This window comes from Elephas maximus, chromosome 2 (assembly GCF_024166365.1).
Source record: "Elephas maximus indicus isolate mEleMax1 chromosome 2, mEleMax1 primary haplotype, whole genome shotgun sequence".
Lineage (NCBI taxonomy): Eukaryota > Metazoa > Chordata > Mammalia > Proboscidea > Elephantidae > Elephas > Elephas maximus.
In genome coordinates, this window is record NC_064820.1 from 164,465,044 (window position 1) to 164,484,940 (window position 19,897).

The following is a 19,897-nucleotide window of genomic DNA, read 5'->3' on the forward strand; positions in this document are numbered from 1 at the left end:
GATGAATTCTTCCTTGACTCTTCCAGCTCCTGATGGCCCCGAGAGTTCCTCACTTTATGGCAGCTTAACTCCAGTCTCTACCTACATCCTTTCACATGGCCTTCTTCTCTGTGTGTCTCTCTATGTCCTTTTCTCTTCTTAGAAGGACACCAGTTATTGAATTTAAGGCCCACCTTAAATCCTGGATGATCTCATCTCAAGATTCTTAGCTAATTACATCTGCACACATACATACCCGTTGCCATAGATTCCGACTCATTGCAACCCTACGGGACAGGGTAGAACTGCCCCATAGGGTTTCCAAGGCTGTAATCTTACGGAAGTATACTGCAACATCTTTCTTCCACAGAGCGGTTAGTGGGTTGGAACCACCAACCTTTTGGTTAGCAGCTGAGTGCTTAACTATTGCACCACCATTGCGCCACCAGGGCTCCTTATTACATCTGCAAAGACCTTTTTCCAGATAAGGTCACATTCTGAATTTCCAGGAGGATGTGAATTTGGGGAGGACACTATTCAACCCAATACACGTTCCATGGGAAGTTTGCTCCCTCATTTTACAGATGAGAAACATGGGGGCCAGGGACAAAACAACTTCCCAGGGTCACAGAGGGTTGGTGGGGGAGCTAGAACCAGGTTCATGCACCCCAGCTCAGTTCCTTCCCATCAGCATGTACTGACATTCCCATTCTAAAGTGCTTTTCTCTCCACTTTTGATCTTTTTGATTCCCTTTGGAGCTAAAGAGGAGTCTTCTCTAACTGCCCCACAATCTTATTATTAAGATATCACACTTAAAGAACTACATCCAGTAAGGTACTAAGCAATTAAGGGAAATTTAAGGGATTAAGGCAGTGTAGACAATGGTAAGAAATACAGCACAGAGGGTAAGAGAGAGAGACGTGGGGTTTGAATCCTGGCGTCCCCACCTACAATGTGGTCCTGAACAAATGACTTGATCTCTCCAAGCTTTGGTTTCTTCATCTGTAAAGCAGAATGACTAATAATAGTACCTACTTCATAGATTTGTTGAAAAGCTTAAATAAGCCAATCAGTGCAATGCCTGGTGCATAGTAAGGGTTGAGTAAAGTTAGCTGTTATGTTATTTCAAGGCTCTCACTTTTCTTCCTCCCCTCGCCCTGCTTGATGCTGGCATGTTTGTGTAGTGCCTTCTATTTTAAATTGCTCTCATTCTTTTGAAGCCCTGGTGGCACCGAGGTTAAGAACTCAGCTGATAACCAGAAGACTGGCAGTTCGGATCCACCAGTCGCTCCTTGGAAACCCTATGGGGCAGTTCTACTCTGTCCTCTAGTGTCACTATGACTTGGAATCGACTTGACAGCTACAGGGTTTCTAATTCTTTTGAGGGCAAACTGGGTGTAGGTAGATAATGATAGACCTCAACTATGTAACTGTTTCTTGCCATCAACAGGAGATTGCAAATAAACCCCAGGACAACGTGCCAGAGCAACCTCTTCCTGTCAACTGTGTTTCTGAGCTGAGGAAGAGGAGCCCATCCATCGTAACCTCCAACCAAGGCAGGGTGCTGCAGAAAGCCAAGGTACAGCATCAGCTCAGCTGATCACAATTCAGAGATTTGGAATCCTCTTTTATATGGAAACTCACCAAGAAACAAAAAAAGCAGCTGTTGAGAAAAGCAGAGAATTGCCAGAACGTCCACGCAGTAAAACTCATGAACTTTGCTCAGAGGGGAATACCCTCAGACCTCATTCAAAATCTGTTTATTCCTTTTTTTAACACCTAGTCCTAACAAGCTGGTTTGCAATGTGTTTTGAGACAAGAAAGTCCCCATTTCATAGGTAAGGAAACTGAAGCACAGGAGGTGAAGGACCTGCCCCGGGTTACACAGGGCATCCTTGAGAGAGCTGAGATGCAGACTCACCTCTTCCGAGCCTACTTCCGGGGCTCTGTCCATGAAACTGGTCCACAGTCCCTTTGTAACTCTTTGGGCCCATGGTGTTCCAGAACCTTTTAAATTTTTGTATAGTAATATGGGACATAAACTAAATATGTTGACACATCCCAACAAGTTCTCACATGGCACACTGTAAGCCAACGTGTTAACATTTCTGTGGCAAGGCATGACTATTCACACCACATGGAATAAATAAATCTTATAAATAGCCTCATGTCAGTTCACATCAGGTTTTGCTGCCAAATGAGTTTATTCCAAAATAGTTGAGAAAACTTTTGGTTTCAGAGCTTTTTCGATTATAGAATTGAAGATAAGGGAGTACAGACCTGAGAAACAAATATCTAACACATCAAGAATGCTCAATAATCCACCCTTCACTGCAGTTGCTGCTGAGACCAATACAGAATGTCTGAAAAACTGGTAGGAGATGAGACTGAAAAGATAGTCTGATAGAGAAGAACCTGAACTCTAGGCCAAGAAATATGGAGACTGATGAATTTTTAAGGAGTAATCTCTTCTTTTTAAAGATAAAACATGATATTAACCTTTATTTAAAATAAAAGGGTAAACATCCTATTTGAAGGGGTAGAAAATTCCCCATTTATTCATTCAAGAAATACGTTAAGCACCTTCCAAATTCTGGCACTTTGCTAAACAGTTTCATGTTCTTTCATTTCATCTTTGCAATAGCTGGGCAAAGCGAGCGTCATTAGCCCCATTTCACAGATAAGGAGACTGAAGTTCAACGGGTGGGGTAGAGCAATGAACAAGACACACAAGGTTCAAGCTCTCAAGAAGTTTCCATCCTAGCAAAGGGAGACAGATAATACATAAGTGCCCAATTAATGTAAAGAGATAATTTCAGAAAGCAATACATGCTACAAAGAAAATATAACAAGAAAGAGCAATTAGCGGCAGCGTTGGAGCAATAGATAAAGCGGTCAAGGAACGGTTCCCTGAGCAGAGACCTGAGCAGTGAGAAGGACCAGCCATGAGAAGATCTGAGGCAAAAGCATTCCAGGAAGAGAGAACGGGAAATGCAAAGGCTCTAGAGTTGTCTGATGGGCAGAGCCGAGCCCAAAGTGGCTGGGGCGGAGTGACAGAAAGGAAGAGTAGAGTGAGTTGAGGGTGAAGAGCTAGGCAGGGCCTGATCATGTCATAACCTGAAATTGTGTATCATAATATACTTAAAGGACAGCTATTTATGACCTTCATGGCAACATTACTTGGTGAACACTTGCCAATTTGCCTAGGATTATACCAGACCCAACTTTTAAAATTGAAGGCTCTCTCTCTAGGCTAGAGCTTAATCATCAGGCTGGAATTGTTGACTTTCAGAGCCACAGAAGGAAGAACCTTTATTCTTTCCTTCATTTAGTCATTCAACAAATATTTATTGAGTACTTACTGTATGTCAAGTCTTATTCTAGGTTCTGGTTACATAATAAGGAACAAAACAAAATCCTTTCCGTACAATATAGTTTATATTCTAGTTGAGAAGCCAAGATTATAAATAAACGTAAATATAGGATATAATATTAGGTAGTTTTGAAGAAAATAAAACAGAGTAAGAGGAGAAAGTGATGTGGGTGGGGGATGGCTGTTTTAGTCAATGATGGGAAAGACCTTTCTAAGGAGGTGACACATAAGCAAAGACCTGGATGGAGTATGAGGGAGTGAACCATGTGGGTGTCTGAGGGAAGGATGGTCCAGACAGAGAGAAGAACAAGTGCCAAGTCCTTGAGGGAACAAAGCTTGACATATCCAAGGAACATCAAGAAGAGCCAAGTGATACCAGTGGAGGGAGCAAAGGGTGAATGTTAGAGGAGATGAGATCAGAGGAATAATCAGCCAGACCAGATCATCTAGACCAGTTGCCAGTAAACTTTTTCTTAAAGGGCCAGGCAGAAAATATTTTAGCCTTTGTGGACTATACGGTCTCTGTTGCAATCACTCAACTCTACTGTTTTAATGTGAAAGCAACCATAGGCAATATATAAACAAATGATGAGCAAGGCTGTGTCCCAATAAAACTTTATTTATGGACACTGACATTTGAATTTCATATAATTTTCACGTCAGGAAGTATTCTTCTTTTGGTTTTTTTCCCCAAACATTTAAAAATATAAAAACTATTCTTAGCTGATGGTTTATACAAAAACAGGCAATGGGCCAGACTTGACACACAGGCCATAGTTTGGCAATCCCAGACCTAAAACCTAGTAGGCCATTGGAGGAACTTTAGATTTTGTTCTAACATAATAGAAAGCCACTGGAAAGTTTTGAGGAAAGAGTTGTAGGATATAGATTATGTTTTTAAAAGATAATTCTGGCTACTGTGCTGAGAATGGGTGAGAGAACGAGAAAGACCAGTTAGAAGACTGCTATAATAATCTAGGTGAGAAATGAACAGGGTTTAGTGGAGGTGATCGGAAGTGGCTGGTTTCGGAGGCAGAGCCAAAGGGTTTGCTGATGAAGATGTGGAGGATGAGGAAAAGAAAGGAATCAAGGATGACTAGGTCATTGCCCTGAGCAATTGCTGTTTAGATGGCGAAGACTGGGAGAGGAGCAAGTTGAGGAGAGGAGGATCCTCCCACCAAGAATTTCCCAACCATCACGGTCTACCCTGGTTCACACTGTCAACTCCAGGTCTGGCTGGCAACTTCATACATTGTTTATGAGTAAAAAGCCATTTACTGTGGGCAAAACTTCAGAATCTCTCTCAAACTCCTTGGCAGCCCCAGGAGAAGAAATGGAGCCTTGTGGGCTGTCTGCCCTCCCCCTTCATACCAAACTGCTATGGCTTCTTTTCCATCATCCTCCTCCCCCACCCCAAGTTCCTGTGGAATAGAACTGAAGTCAGGTGCAGTCCCCACTCCTCTCAGTTCCTGGGCTCATTTTCCTTGTCTGAGAAAGAAAAACTTTGCGCTCTCTAAGCTCCCTTAGAGATGAGGCCCAAATTGAAGAAGTGACTTACCCAAGGCCACAGAAAGCAAGAATGAGACTAGGACCCAAGGCTCTCTAACCTGGAGATCTTTATATAATTAGGTACAGTGAAAATGTTTTTATCCTGTAAGTCACACTAGAATATTCAATAACACTGATCTCTCTTGTCTTTCTGTACTTCAGGAATGGGAAATGAAGAAGACCTAGAAAGAGGATGAAGGTTTTATCCCAAAGGAGATATGAGCTTGTCCATCTAAGGCAGCAAAGCTTTTTTACAAGGATACACCAGGAGAAGACTGGAAGGAGCTCCCTTCTCTCTTGGGCAACCAAAAGACCAGCCTTTATTGTCTGCATGGCTTTAGGGGATACGGGGAGGGAAGGAGGAGAAAAGAAGAGGGAAATGGAGAACATCCTCAGGACCGCAGAGGGTGGAAAATGGAGTTGGGGGAGAAAAAATTTTGCACGGTTGTAAAGGTTTTGCTAGATGTCTTTACCTTCCCTCCTGAAGAAGAAATGAAAGCACATGCGAATAAGCCATTCCACCCTAGTCTCAGCATCCCATTCCTAGTCCTTAAGGGAAAGGAAGGCAGTGCTGAAACATCAGTGGTACAGTGTAAAGAGATGAGACTTGGTCATAGGATCACAGTTTTGCCAAGTGGATTCACGTTGGGCCTTGCTGGCAACCTCTGGGCAAGACAAGCTTAAAAATCAACAGAACTACCCCTGCCTCCTTAAGGATGAACATAAGCTAAAGAAAACATCCAAATTCTCAATTATTCCTCATCTGCTTTAGAGCTAAGCAGAGTACAGCTACTGGAATCTTCCATATTTGAGTGATTTTAAATCAGAGATCCAAGTATGCGGCAGGCAAGAAGAGGTTAAATAGCTGGCATATTTTACCCTTGCAGTGACACTCAGTGACAGGAGCTTGGGTTTCTAACGTCCACAGGATGTTGCAGGCATTGTAGGGTGAGATCATGTGCTGTTAGTCAAACCCTTTGACCTATTTCTATATGACACACAGCCTCCTGGGGCTACAGGTAGAAATCCATGTGACACTCTTCATGACTTTATCCTAATGAAGTCCTCATCTTGCACTTGGAGGCATACCAGCCTGTCCTTCCACAACTGCTATAAAGTAAAACTATCAGGAAACCAAGAGGGTGGTGGCTCATTTCTGCCACATGGGTGCTAAGCTCTTTATAAACACTTGATAACTATTACAGGGAGAACAAGAACCTCAAGTCCTGGGTAATCTTACATCCTGTGCCACTCACTACTGTCTCAACACTGTACGCACCTTATAGGGCTTTAACACAATTTCCTCCAATTTAGATAAGACCATTTAAGAGTTCAGAGGCTAGCTCAAGGGGAGAGAAGGGAAATCCCAGCACCACCACTGGACACTCTGCTAAAGGCTTTGCATACTTCACCCCACCTGAAGTTTTACAGGAGTCCCTGGGTGGCGCAAACTGTTAACATGCTGAACTGCTAACCAAGAGGTTGGAGGTTCAAGTCCACCTAGAGGGGTGCCTCGGGAAAAAAAGGCCTTGTGATCTACTTCTGAAAAAATCAGCCATTGAAAACCTTATGGTTTTACTTTGACACACATGGGATTGCCATAAGTCGGAGTCAACTCTAAGGCTGGTGGTGGTGGTGGTGGTGGTGGTGAGGTAGCTGGAGACCAGAGCAGGAAAAATAACCTGACCAAAATCACCCGGCTGATCCGTGGCTGAGCAGAGGACTTAGAGGTTATGAGCCTGGATCCAGACCACTGGGTTTGGGCCCTGCCTCTGCCACTTAACAGCTGGGTGACCTTGTGAAAGTCACTTGATCTCTCTGATCCTTGCTTTCCTCACCTGTGAAAACAGGGTTAACAATTGTATTTTCAAGGATATTAGGGGTGCCCAGTGAAATAATACCTAGGAAGCTTCTGGCACAGTGTCTGAGAAATAGGCAATGCTCAGTTAATAGTGGCTCCTCCTATTAGCTAATTAGCTGCATAAGAAACGTCTGACTCAAAAGCCTGTGTTCTTTCCACTGAAGAAATAATTTTTAGATGGTAATTACAGACACTAAGGCTAAAAGGCAGTCAACCCATAACTGACAGGTTTTCATCCAGATTCCACCTGAGTATCTTCAGGGGAAAAAGGAGCTCACATATTCTGGATTGTCAGTGTTCCTTTCTAAAATGTGGATTCTGGAATGGCACCCAACACTCCAACTATGTCCTCAGTGTGTATCACATTCTTTCTCATGCAGTTGTTTTGGGGTTAAGTGTCTTTTCCCATCAACAGTTTGTAGACACTTTGAGAGGATATGGACCTAAGTAGTAAATAATTAACATTTACTGAGCACTCACCATGCATCAGGCCCTAAGCTAACCAGGGCATGCAACCTGTGCTAAGCTAAGCAGCTGCTAAGCAACCTGGGCAGCTAAGACAAATGCAAGCAAAAATGGCTAAGGTAAGGATGCCAATTCCTGCTTTTTAAAATGCCTCCTTTGATTGTGTTTTTTTTTTCAAAGTACCGGCTCACGGTTCTGAGGTAGATTGGAAGCTCCATCCTTCCCAACATTGCCAAGTATTTGGACTGTCAGAATTCTAGTGTCACTGGATGCTTGAGGAGGTCCACCAACCCCTCTAAGTCTCAATTTTCTCATATGTAAAAGGGGATCATAATCCCTCCCTGCTAAAAGGAAACAGGGATGGGATATAAAGATGCCAAAGACTCCAGCTCTGTCCTCATGAAACTCACAGACAAGGACAGATCTGAACCAATAACTATGGTAAAAACAAGTCATGCTATAGTGAAGATTCAAAATGCTGAGGGCACACTTCCCATTGTTTTTAAAAAAAAAACTGACCCAAAAGGCTATTCAATAACTAATCCTGCAACTCCAAGTACCTGGATCCCAATTACTACCAGTCCATCTTCACATCCTGTAAGCTTTCCATCCTAAATTGTTAGAATTCATTGTCTTCTTTCCATCTCCATGGACACCGTCCAACTTGATTAATTCATTCAACTAATACTTATTGACTACCTACTATGCTAGGAAGAAAGGCCGGGCAATCTACTTGGAAAATCGGCCTATGAAAATCTTCTGGATCACAACGGTCCGATCCATAAGCAATCATGGGGATTGTGAGGATGGTGCTGGACCAAGCAGCCACAGGGCTGCCGCTGTGCATGGAGTTGCCATGAGTTGGGTGCCAACTGAAAGACAGCTAAGACCAACACCTACTATATGCACCTACTATACTAGATGCCGAGAGTCACAGCCGTGGACACGACAGACACCCTCATGAAGTTCACACTCCTAATTGCGAGAACAAAAAGGAAACAAGTAAAATACTAAGATGGTCACAAAAAGGGTGCTGGACATGGCTACTTGAGATAAAGTGGTTATAAAGGTCTCTCGGTCTAGGTGACCCCAGGACAGAATACAGACCTCTCTTGACTGGGCTATTGAAACAGCTTCTGTCTCTGCCTCTTTTCTACTCCACCTGCAATCTCCTCCATACAGCCAAAGTGATCCTAAAACATGGATTTGTCACACATTCCCACTGCAATTAGAGTGTAACTAAAGTTCATTCATTCATTGAACAAAAAATCTTGAACACCTATTAGGCAACTGTTCACAAAGAATGAACTTCCCCCCAAAATCTCTGCCCTAATGGACCTTACATTCTAGTGAGGGTAAACGAACGAAACAATACACATCATTTAAAAACACAGTAAGTCAGAAAATAAGGGCATCGTAGAAAAAAGCACGTAAGAACGCTGAGGTGGGGTGGGGGTTTTCAGGCAGCAGTATTTTTAAATCCCTCACATTATCCGGTCCTGCCTAACCACCCATCTCATGTTGTCCCCCACCCCCACCTTCTTCTGTATTTCAGTCCCTTATTCGCAATATTCTCTTCACTAGACCTTTGCAGGCAGTGTTTTCCTCTGCCTGAACCCCTTCCCTTCTCTCACTATTCATTCCTCATCTACCAGGTCAAATTTCACTTCCTTTGGGAAAACTCGTTCGTATTTGTAACCTAAACTTTCACAGCACCACCCTCCTCGCCTTTCAACTCAGGTCATATTTTGATTTCATATCGCTTTTGTATTTGTTTATTGTTTGTAAGTTCATGTAAGCTCCATAAGGGCTCCCCCGTGATTAGCGGCAGATCTCGCGCCTTGCACGGAGTCCACTTCGTTAAGGCAAACCTTCCTACAGACCACACACACACACACACAGGGAACCAGAGTGTTGCCTTTGGTCCCGAGTACTGGACAGTGAACACCGCGGCGCACGAGGAAGACCGGAGAGGTAGCGTTCCTGTCCTTAAGCCCAAAGAAGGAAACGCCCGCGAAGGCTGCCGGGAAGCGTGCCTGGTAGTTAATGCGCTTGCGCTGCCTCCGTAAGCCAAGGTCAGAAACATGGCTGCACGGTCCCTGTGGGCGGTCCCGCGGCGGGTGCAGCGCCTTGCGGCCTCGAGTACCGCGTCCTACGGCAGGTAAAGGAGGCCGGCGAGGGTCGGGAACGTGAAGCCGATGCAGTTCGGGCAAGCTGGCGGGGCAGTTGTGAGATGGAGGGCGAGGGTTACTTCAGCACAGCTGAGAGAATCCATCAAGCTTCTTGGCGCCTGCAACGGCCCCATTTTAAGGAGAGGGAAACTGAGGCGCATAGACGCGCCTCCTCATCCTTCCTTCCCAGGCCGAGGACGGCAAGGAGATCCGAGGAAGTGTCCTCGAAGGTGGGAGATATCTTCAGCCCCGAGCATTGCTTGAATTGGAGATGTACTTCTCTCCTGGCCCTTTCTACCCATCTGTGGTGTCTGCGGCTAAATTTGGGTTTTTTCGCCCCGTAGGTCCTTAGGCCAGTCCCTTCTCCTTCATCCGGGCATCATTTTACCTGTCAGTAAAAGGAGGGCGCTGGACTTAGTCTTTCCAAAGGGCCGTTTCCACCTGCCTTCAGGAGTCAGTTAAGTTCTAGTTCCTGCCTTATCACCATCAGTAGCGGTGGCATTATCTTTTATTGATAGTTTACGGCGCCAGTGACAGAACTAGGGGTAGTTCTTTTTATTATCCTCCATTTAATAATTGAGGAAACAGGTTTAGAGAACGTGAGTAGCTTTTCCAAACCAAATACTCGAAAAGTGGTGGGACCTAGGCTGGAAACCGGTCATAGCAGCAGAACCGAGGCTCTTAATTACTAGTAAACGCTGCTAGATTAATCTCAGGGAATGAAAGTGGCTGAATGGGACGGTATGTTTGGACCCTGGAAATGTAGATTAAAACCATAGGGAAAAATCCAGGAAATCTGTATAACTTATGTATCACCTTTTTGTCTTTCATAATTTACCTTCTGACCTAGCACCTGGGTGAGAAGTTGAATTCGGGGTTTCTGGGTTTGTTTGGTTTTTCTTTTTAAGTCTTTTGGCAATTTGTTGGTGATTAAGGGAAGTGACCAGAAGAAAAGTGGTTCCTTCTGATAAAATTTACTCCCACTCCAATTCTGAAGCCAGTTATAAACTAGTTGAATACAAAGATCTATTTACTCACCTGCTTACAGTCCATGATATGTAATAAAAAAAAAAAAATAGGTGTGTTTTATAAGTTTGTAATTGACTTGATTTTACACATAGGTGAGTTCCCAGCTCAGGATCTCTTTCTCAGCACAAATTTTCTTCCCTAAAAGCCTTACAGCTTGCTCTCAAGAAGGCTTTGAATTCTAGGCGTAACTCCAGTTAGGTAAGGACTCTTAAAAACTCTTCCTGGGCTTAATTTTCCCCATGTGTAAAATGAAGAGTTGAACTAGAACTGTATGGCTTTGTGTTTTGAATTCCCATCCTGGGTGTTAGAATTTGGTGTCCTCTTTGTTGACTTTTGTGTACCTACTTCTGGCTGTTTCCATTGTTTGGTTCAGCCAGACACTAGCAGGATGCTAGGTATATGGTCTTGAGCCAGTCATTTAGACTATCTGAGCTTCAGTTTTCATATCTATAAAGTGAGAACGATAATAGCACCAATCTTTTGTTGTGAGATGAAAAGAGGTAACTCAGGTAAAACCCCAAAAAAGTGTCTAGTACTTAGTAAGCATTTCATAAGTATTCATGTCGTTGTTACCTGTTAAAGAGATTGGAGGCCATGGTGGGGTAGTGGTTAAGTGCTACAGCTGCTAACCAAAAGGTCAGCAGTTCAGATCCACCAGGCGTTCCTTGGAAACTCTATGGGGCAGTTCTACACTGTTCCTTAGGGTCACTATGAGTCAGATTGAAAGCACTGTATCCAGAGATTCAGCCTGGGCAACTTCCTGGTCTCTAAACCTTGTTGTACCTTTGGGTTATTATGATGGCATTTCCTTATTTTGTACACCCTCCTCTTCCCCGCCTACTTTAGGGGATGGCTGCATCCTTTCAGCACTGCCACCCAGAGGACCACTGGTGAGGATTGCAGCTCTGAGGACCCACCTGATGAGCTTGGGCCTTCTCTGGCTGAACGAGCCTTAAGGCTAAAAGCTGTTAAACTGGAGAAGGAAGTCCAGGATTTAACAGTGAGTAGTAGATTTTATACAGGAGCCCTGGTGGCACAGTGGTTTAAGCATTTGACTGCTAACCGAACCGTTAGTGGTTTGAACCCACCAGCAGCTCTGCGGGAGAAAGATGTGGCAGTGTGCTTTCATAAAGATTACAGCCTTGGAACCCTGTGGGGCAGTTCTACTCTGCCTGTAGGGTCTCTATGAGTTAGAATCAGCTTGACAGCAATGGGCTTTCTTAACATGTTCTGTGTAGTTCGTGTGTTTACCGTTCCCTTACCTCACCTGCGCCCTCGATAGGTATACTGGGCAAAATAATCTGTAGTATTTGAGAAGTATCACTGGCTAAAGATAGTCATCTCTCTTTTCAGTTCCCTATGTGTCATAGCACTCAGGTAACTGGTATTTTGGCAGCTTCAAGGGAGGTAGTGTCTGGCATGTAGTAAACACTTAGCAGATATTTGTTGAATGAATGTGGTAATTGATCAGTGTACTCTGATAGTGAGACCACATCTAGCATACTGTGCCCAGTCCTGGGCTGACAGACACGCTTTGAGGGAGATACATAAACTAGAATAATTCCAAAGAAAGACTACTATGGGTTCAGAATTTAACCTTACACAAAGAATTTGGTCTTTGCTTTCAGTTCCTGAGGCATAATCCATAAAACCTTGGAATTTCCCAAATGATTTAAATGTCCTCAGTAGGGACTCCAGAACTGACAGATTATACCAAAGAGGTGACCCTAGAGTGGTGGGCTGGTGGCCAGGCCAGGGGGATTCACCTCATGATTACCTCATGATGCCATAGCCAGAGAAACCCACCTTGTGATTATGTGGTGATACTGACCTACCTCAGGGGACAGGGGCTAGAGTTTGCATTACATAACAAGACCTCCAGGAAAAGCTCTGGACACTGAATCTCCATGGGCCTCCTGGTTGGTGAAAGACACTGATGTAAGTGGTAGGGTAACACATCCTTTTTTGGGACATGGAAGCTCCATGTTAGGGACTTTCCCAGACCTTGTCCTGTGCATCTCTTTATGCTATTTCTGCTTTGTGTCCTTTATAATAAGGCTGTAAGTATAGCACTTTTCATGAGTTCTTTTTTTGTTCTTGTAAATTACCAAACCTGAGGGAGTAGCGAAAGCCAGCAGGTCGGGGGATGGGAGCCTGGGAACCACCGAGCTTACTGGCTGGTATCCTGAGGGTTTAGAGGAAACCCCTGAATTTGTAGCCAGCAGGTCAGAAGTGAGGGGGGCCAGGGCGAGGGGCATGAGCTTGCTGCTGGCATCGTACAGGAGTAGTGGGAAAATCTAGCTTTGTAGCCAGCAGGTCAGAAGTGAAGGGAGCCCTAGGGAATCCCAGGCCTGCAGCTGGCATCTTGCCCGTCCTCAGGACAGTGTCCTTTAACTTGTGAGATCTGACCTAGCTTCAGGTGGCTAAGGCCAGAGAAAGAGGCGCTGCATGTGCAGCTGGTGTCAGTAGAAGAGAGAAGTGGAAAGTGGGGTTTGTTATAGCCTCGTAACCACCCATAATGGTAGGAAGAACCATAATTGAAGGAACCAGGGATTGTAAGCGTGAAAGAGAAAAAGACTAAAGGGGCTTAAAAAAAAAAAAAAATGCTTTCAAATAGCTGATACACACTTTTAAAACTTACTCTCATAGGCCAATGACAAAGTTGGAGGGCGGCAGTGTTGGCTGCATGTGAAAAAGACAGCTGTTTCTTAAGACAATGAACTCCCTGTTGCTGAGTGTTTAAACTAGCAGGGTAAATGGCTACCCATCAGCTGCTAAAGAGTAGGTTCCTGCTTTGACTAGGGATTTGGAGTAGCTAACCTAAGATTCCTGTAATTCCTGGATTTTTTATAAAAACCTATCACAAAAATGAAATTTGTAAAATGAGCAAAAACATTCTTTGCCACCGGTTAACATTTGTTACCATTTTGACTTTGCTTTTGATATTCAGGTGAGATACCAGAGAGCTGTGGCTGATTCTGAAAACATAAGGAGGAAAACCCAGAGATGTATAGAAGACGCCAAGATATTTGGTAAATGAGAGATTTATTCACAATCAAAAGTGCCTTTTGATTTAAGGACACTTACTAGTAGTTCTGTAGACTGAACACATTAAGACCACATCTGGATCCTTACCGAATCCCTAACAGCCTTCCACTTCCCCATAGTCTTCCTGTGCTGCTTCTCAGGAGTGATGTCAAGTGAACCCTTTACTGAAATGCTACTTCCCTTTATTTTGACCAAACCTGACATAGTTTATTATTTTATTTTCCAAGAATTTACGGTTATTACAGTCAGCATTCTAGTACTTGTACAAATAATTCTTTTTGACTTATGGATGAACACGTGAACCACTAAGATGTTAACAGGAGAGTCCAAAGAGCAATCAGAGCAGAATTGGTCTGTATCCATAGGGCAGTAATCAGCCGTATCGCCACCAGACAATTTCACTGCTATGAACAGAAACTATTTGCATTACTATCATTGTATAATTTACCAACAAAGAGTTAGACCGCATAACCCTGATAATCCTGAAGGCTGTGCTAGAACACATCTATTTTTTTCATTGAAGACCTTGAATCATTTTTTTTTTTTAGTTCATTTCAAAGATTTTTCCTTACGCACACCACATCTTGTTCCAAGAGTGTTCATGAAAGTGGTGGTTGAGTAACAGGGATTCAGGGATAAAAGGCAAATCTCTTATTACTTGCTGCACTCACAATTTAGTAGGAGCATTATACTTTCTGTCACTACACACAGAAAGATAAAAGAACTTCAGAGGCGCCCTTGGATTTTATCTGGTCTCGTCTCCACCTTTTACAGATGAGCTGACAGAGTTAATTGATGGTAGATGCAGACCTGCATCTATTGTCTCCTGACCCCTAAGCTATGTTTCTTTAACCTGTGCGACACTGCTTCATGTTCTGTTTATTTAGCTGCTGTTTGTGCATGGGATTCGTTTCACTCCTGTCCTGTCCAACCCCAGTGCTTTGTCATAGCTGTCTGCTCTTCACTCAGTGTTTTGTGACTCACGATGACCCCATGTACAACAGAATGAAACACTCCCCAACCGTGTGCCATCCCCATGATCTGTTATAGATCGATCCAACTGTTGTGATCCATAGGGTTTCCATTGACTGACGTAGGTTGCCAGGCCTTTCTTCCTAGTCCGTCTTAGTCTGGAACACTGCTGAAACCTGTTCAGCATTATAGCAACATGCAGTTTACCACTGACAGACAGGTGGTGTCTGCATATGGGGTGCATTGACCAGGAATCCAACCCAGGTCTCCCACATGGATGGCAGCAATTCAACCACTGAGCCACCGTGTCCCCATGATGTTGTGCCATGAACAACTGTGATGATAACATTCTGATCATTTCTGTAAGAAACTGGGAGTAATGAGATTTCTCAGAAACTGAGTTTATTTTTATCTTTTAACAGTTTTTGTGACCCTAAAAAGATGAGATAAATTTTGTGGCCCATCTCCAATAAATATGTATAGCTTCATAGCAGGCAGTTGAAGACATACCTCATATGTGGATCTGTGTTTATTTACCCAGTCCTTAATAATAAACCATTCTTTTTTTTTTTTTTAATTTTTATTGTGCTTTAAGTGAAAGCTTACAAATGAAGTCAGTTTCTCATATAAAAATTTATGTACACCTTGCTATATACTCCTAGTTGCTCTCCCCCTAATAAGACAGCACACTCCCTCTCTCTACCCTGTATTCCCCATGTCCATCCAGCCAGCTTCTGGCCCCCTCTGCCTTCTCATCTCCCCTCCAGACAGGAGTGCCCACATCGTCTCATGTGTCTACTTAAGCCAAGAAGCTCACTCCTTACCAGTATCACTTTCTGTCCCATAGTCCAGTCCAATCCCTGTCTGAAGAGTTGGCTTTGGGAATGGTTCCGTCGTGGACTAACAGAAGGCCTGGGGACCATGACCTCTGGGGTCCTTCTAGTCTCAGTCAGACCATTAAGTCTGGTCTTTTTACGAGAATTTGAGGTCTGCATCCCACTGCTCTTCTGCCCCCAAGAATAAACCATTAGTATTATCACCACCCTTTCCCCCACAAAAGAGCCTTTTTTAGGTATTTTTTCCTAGTCATGCCCCTCCCTCATGAAATAGTAATTTCTAAAAACATCCCCCCTTTCAGAATGCATGCCTTAGCACAATTGAGATGAGAATTTGCAAACTGTAGGTAACTCAATACTAATGAGGAATAGCAGCAAAAATATAAGAAGCATAAAAACAGTCTAGTTTAAAAAGTGTACCAAAAAACCAAAACCAAACCCAGAGCTGTCCAGTTGATTCCGACTCATAGAGACCCTATAGGACAGAGTAGAACTGCCCCATAGAGTTTCCAAGGAGCGCCTGGTGGATTTGAGCTGCCAACGCTTTGGTTAGCAGTCGTAGCACTTAACTGCTACGCCACCAGGGTTTCCAAAAAGGGTAGGTTTCTGACTAATGTATAATACTGTTACCTTTTTTAGCTCTTGGGTTCTAACTATCTTTCCCCATTTCCTAATAGGGTCCCTGGTCATACATGCCTTCTAAGGGGAACATGGGCTTGACAGTTGGGGTGGGGTATTAATCAGTGGTGACGATTCCTGAGACCTGTGTGGTAACCTTCCTATTTCCTGGGATACCCAGTATACTAGCTGCCTATCTGGGCCTTCCCCAATCTCTACTCCCAAGGGCTGAGTCAGGGATAATTTCCTCACAAATAATAGAAGTGTCTGGTTTTTCAATAGGAATCCAGAGTTTCTGTAAGGACTTGGTGGAGGTGGCAGACATTTTGGAGAAGACCACAGAATGCATTTCTGGAGAAACAGAGCCTGGGGACCAGAAGCTCACTCTGGAAAAGGTCTTCCGGGGCTTGTCACTTTTAGAAGCAAAGCTAAAAAGCGTGTTTGCTAAGCATGGCCTGGAGAAGATGACACCCATTGGGGACAAATATGACCCTCATGAGCATGAACTCATCTGTCACGTGCCAGCTGGTGTTGGGGTACAGCCCGGCACTGTGGCATTAGTAAGGCAAGATGGCTATAAACTTCAGGGCCGCACCATTAGACTTGCCCAAGTGGAGGTGGCAGTGGAGTCCCAGAGGAGACTATGAATGGGCCTGCAAGAACTGAATATTCTCCCAGAGTGCAGTCACCTGTGTTTCCGTTATTTATTAAACTAGGTTTGTATTGTACATGAGCTACTTCATGTGATCTCTTTTGGATTTAGTCATATTGGCTTTATTTCTAAGCTGTTCTGTTGATTTAATGTGACCTGTTTGGTCTTATCAGAAGTCTTGCCATTGGGCATTTGAACAGTGTGACAAGTGTTTTCTATGGCCTTTATCAAAATATGTTTAAGAAAATTATTTTTAAATTGGTACTTGGATGACTTTGAATCCAAAATCTTTTTAAAGATGGAAATAAGTATGTGTTTATCCATTTCCAACTAAATGTTCCTTTCTGATGGTCCTTTTAATGGGAATTATTTAGGATCTTGTATTTTTTAGAGAAAGGGAATGATAGGGTTCAACATTGGTTCAACATTTGGGTACCTAGATGTTAAAGCTTTATAGTTGTACAAATTTAGATCATTTGGGTTGATTTTTGATACATATAGATTTTTAGGACTTCCCTGTTTCATTTTATTATTTTCCTCTTAGCCTTTTTTGTTCTTGTTATCCCTACCAGGTAGGCTTTATACTCATACTCGTCATCCCACATGCACCTCTTTCCAGTTCTGTTTGTAAGGGCTAAAGGCCCAGGCAAGACTTGGAAAGCAGAGAACTTTTAAGAAATCTGTGATACTAAGGTACCTTCTAAGCAAGGATGGCTGAGAAACCTTCTGCTTTCTTTGCTCTGAGTTGTCATCTAATTATCTTCAGCTTTTGTAGTTACATAGTCATTTCAGGGAAACTGAGTCAGCACCAACAGCTAATGACACACATTGGTCCATATTATAATTTACCTGCAGTTTCTCTTTCCATTAGCCCTGAAATCTGTCCCTTTGTCAAATTTGCCTTATCCATTATCAATTAGGTTACTAGGGACAGTGATCAGAACAAAAATGTCAGATTCCCACACTTTCTCTTAATTCCATTTAGTTATGCTGAGGTTTTTTTTCTTTAATTGGTTCTCACAGATCACTACCTCTCACAGCAATGAGCTTTTTTTCCTAGTTTTTTTAGTCTTACATCAGCTTTGTATAAACATCTAGCTCCTTCTTTAAGTATTAACCATCTAGAGTACAGGACCTGTGTTATTTTTTCAGTCTTGCTTATAGCTGGTGTTCTATAAAAAGATTTGTTCAATAAGTGAGTTTATGAATGAATGATGTATCAGTCGGACTTTAATAAAAAAGGTCAGTTATCGATATTTTAATGTTAGTTAAAAGAGGCCTTAGTGATGATCTAATCTTGCTCTTTTAGTGTCTTAAGTATGAAAGCCTAGACTTTTTGGGACTGGACCCAAAGGAAAAAAAATCTCTAAACTAATGAGCTAAATTCCAGTGAGGACTTGAATAACAAACAACTAGATATTAACTTCAATCACTTAAGATTCAACAGTTCTTTAATGAACATACAAATGTGTGCCCAGCAGACGATTAGATGTCCTTAGATATCCAAATTACATAGGTTTAGGTGTGAGTCATCATTCGGTGCCATCGAGTCAATTGCAACTTATAGCTGTCCCATAAGGCAGAATAGAATTGCCCCGTTGGCTATAATCTTTACTGAAGTAGATCACCAGGTCTTCCTCCCACAGAGCTGCCGGGTGGGTTCAAACTGCCAACTTTCAGTTGTAGTGGAGTGTCTTTTGTGCCAATAGGGCCTTTTAGTTATCCGTAAAATAAAGCCATTTCTACTTCCTGAAACCCAGTAGTGTCCTATTCAGTGGGATGGTAGAAGTTACCCTCTTAGACATCATAGATAATTCTAAGGACGCTACATAGACATATAAGGAGTCCTGGTGGCACAATGGTTAAGCACTCAGTTGCAAACTCAGAGTTGGCGGTTCAAACCCACCAGCCACTCTGGGAGAGAAAAAACCTGGCGATCTGGCCCCATAAAGATTATAGCCTAGGAGACCCCTTGGGGCAGTACTCTTGTCATGTGGGGTCGATATGAGTCAGAATCTACTTGATGGCGAACAACAAGAAGACAGACGCATATGTATGATTGATTTAAAGCCATTCCCCCCTCCCCCATGGGCCCTACCATCTCCACCAAATGTAGATACTTAAAACCAGACAAGTAAACATGCACTTTAAAGCGCAAGCAAAAGATTGGTGGTAGTACTTTAAAACCAGGATCCCTTGACATTCCACTGAGTGCATATTATAAATTTAATGAGCAGTCAAACAAATTTCACAGTAGGAGTTTATCTATCTTTGCCTTCATTCCTGTGAGATTTGCAGATAGAGACAGAAGAAAATGAGCTAGTAATCCATGTTTGTTTATGGATTACTAGCTCTCATTACCAGTAAACTGGAATTTTAAAAACTCGGTATAAAATGTTCTGATTACCTCAAGAGTTTTCTCATATCTTTTTTTTTCCCCATCTCGTGTTTTTGCAAGTAGATTGAGAATTTTAGGCTCTTTTTTTATTCAGAAGGTTTGCAGATTTGAAATATAGAATCTCAAGAAGCTAATGGGTTTTAGGAATGGAGAGCTGCACCACAGAAAGAGCATAGACTTGGTGGACATAAACTTGAACCCAAATCTCAGCAGAGTCACCTCTGTGTGACTTTGGGCACCTGTCATTTCACCCTTCTGAGACTGTTTCCTTATCTGTAAAATGGTTATAATTTTCTCATGCTATCGTGAGGATTAAATGAAATGTGTAAATTGCCTACTACAGTAGGCCCTGAGTAAATATTTATTTTTATTGTTTTTTTTATTTTACACATTGTTTTTATAGCTGCCTGAAGTCTAGGGAGAGGGAAGACTGGCTAAGCAAAGATTAATTATAAAAAAAAAAACTTGTAAGATCAATCACAGTGACTTACTTTCCTTCCAGCTTTCAGTGGGTTTATGTTTGTTTGCTTTTAACCATAAGACAGAAATCCACATTTTTAGACTGAAGGAGCAAGAAAATTTTGTCAGTGTCTGAATTCTTTTCATTGTGATGGTAAAGTGAAGAGGCTTATTGGCATGCAGATGATAACCTAAGGAAGTTTTGGCTCACTTGAAGGAGGGCATCTTAGGGTTTTTGTACTTGGATTCTGTAAATCTTTTACTGACATTTCCTCATTGCCATAAAGGAATCAGTCCATTTGGTATGAGTTATTTGGTGTTCTTTCATGGCAAAGGATTTGATAAGGGAAGAAAGCAAAACCAAATGGGGAAGACAAAGGATGAAATATAATGTTGAAGAACAACTTTAATAAAACCCAAATTGAAATAACTGTGGTTCAGCTGTTTAGAGTGTCTTTGTGTGCCTAATTCATATTTTACACTGGCA

The 19,897-nt window shown here is 42.7% G+C and overlaps 2 protein-coding genes across 3 annotated transcripts in view; both read left to right on the forward strand.

Annotated features, from left to right (window-relative positions):
- Nucleotides 1-5,422, forward strand: part of AFAP1L1 (actin filament associated protein 1 like 1) — an 80,458-nt gene extending 75,036 nt beyond the window's left edge. For both annotated transcript variants that reach the window (XM_049874032.1, XM_049874034.1), the window contains exons 18-19: nucleotides 1,431-1,559; nucleotides 5,064-5,422. In XM_049874032.1, coding sequence (XP_049729989.1) covers nucleotides 1,431-1,559; nucleotides 5,064-5,087 — 153 coding nt within the window. In that variant the 3' untranslated portion in view covers nucleotides 5,088-5,422. The remainder of the gene's footprint in view (nucleotides 1-1,430; nucleotides 1,560-5,063) is intronic.
- A 3,551-nt stretch (nucleotides 5,423-8,973) lies between these two features.
- Nucleotides 8,974-19,846, forward strand: GRPEL2 (GrpE like 2, mitochondrial). The gene is made up of 4 exons (XM_049874035.1): nucleotides 8,974-9,388; nucleotides 11,274-11,427; nucleotides 13,378-13,459; nucleotides 16,184-19,846. Exons 1-4 carry the CDS (start codon nucleotides 9,312-9,314, stop codon nucleotides 16,546-16,548), a joined length of 678 nt encoding a protein of 225 aa, XP_049729992.1. The 5' UTR covers nucleotides 8,974-9,311; the 3' UTR covers nucleotides 16,549-19,846.
- Nucleotides 19,847-19,897: the final 51 nt, after the last annotated feature.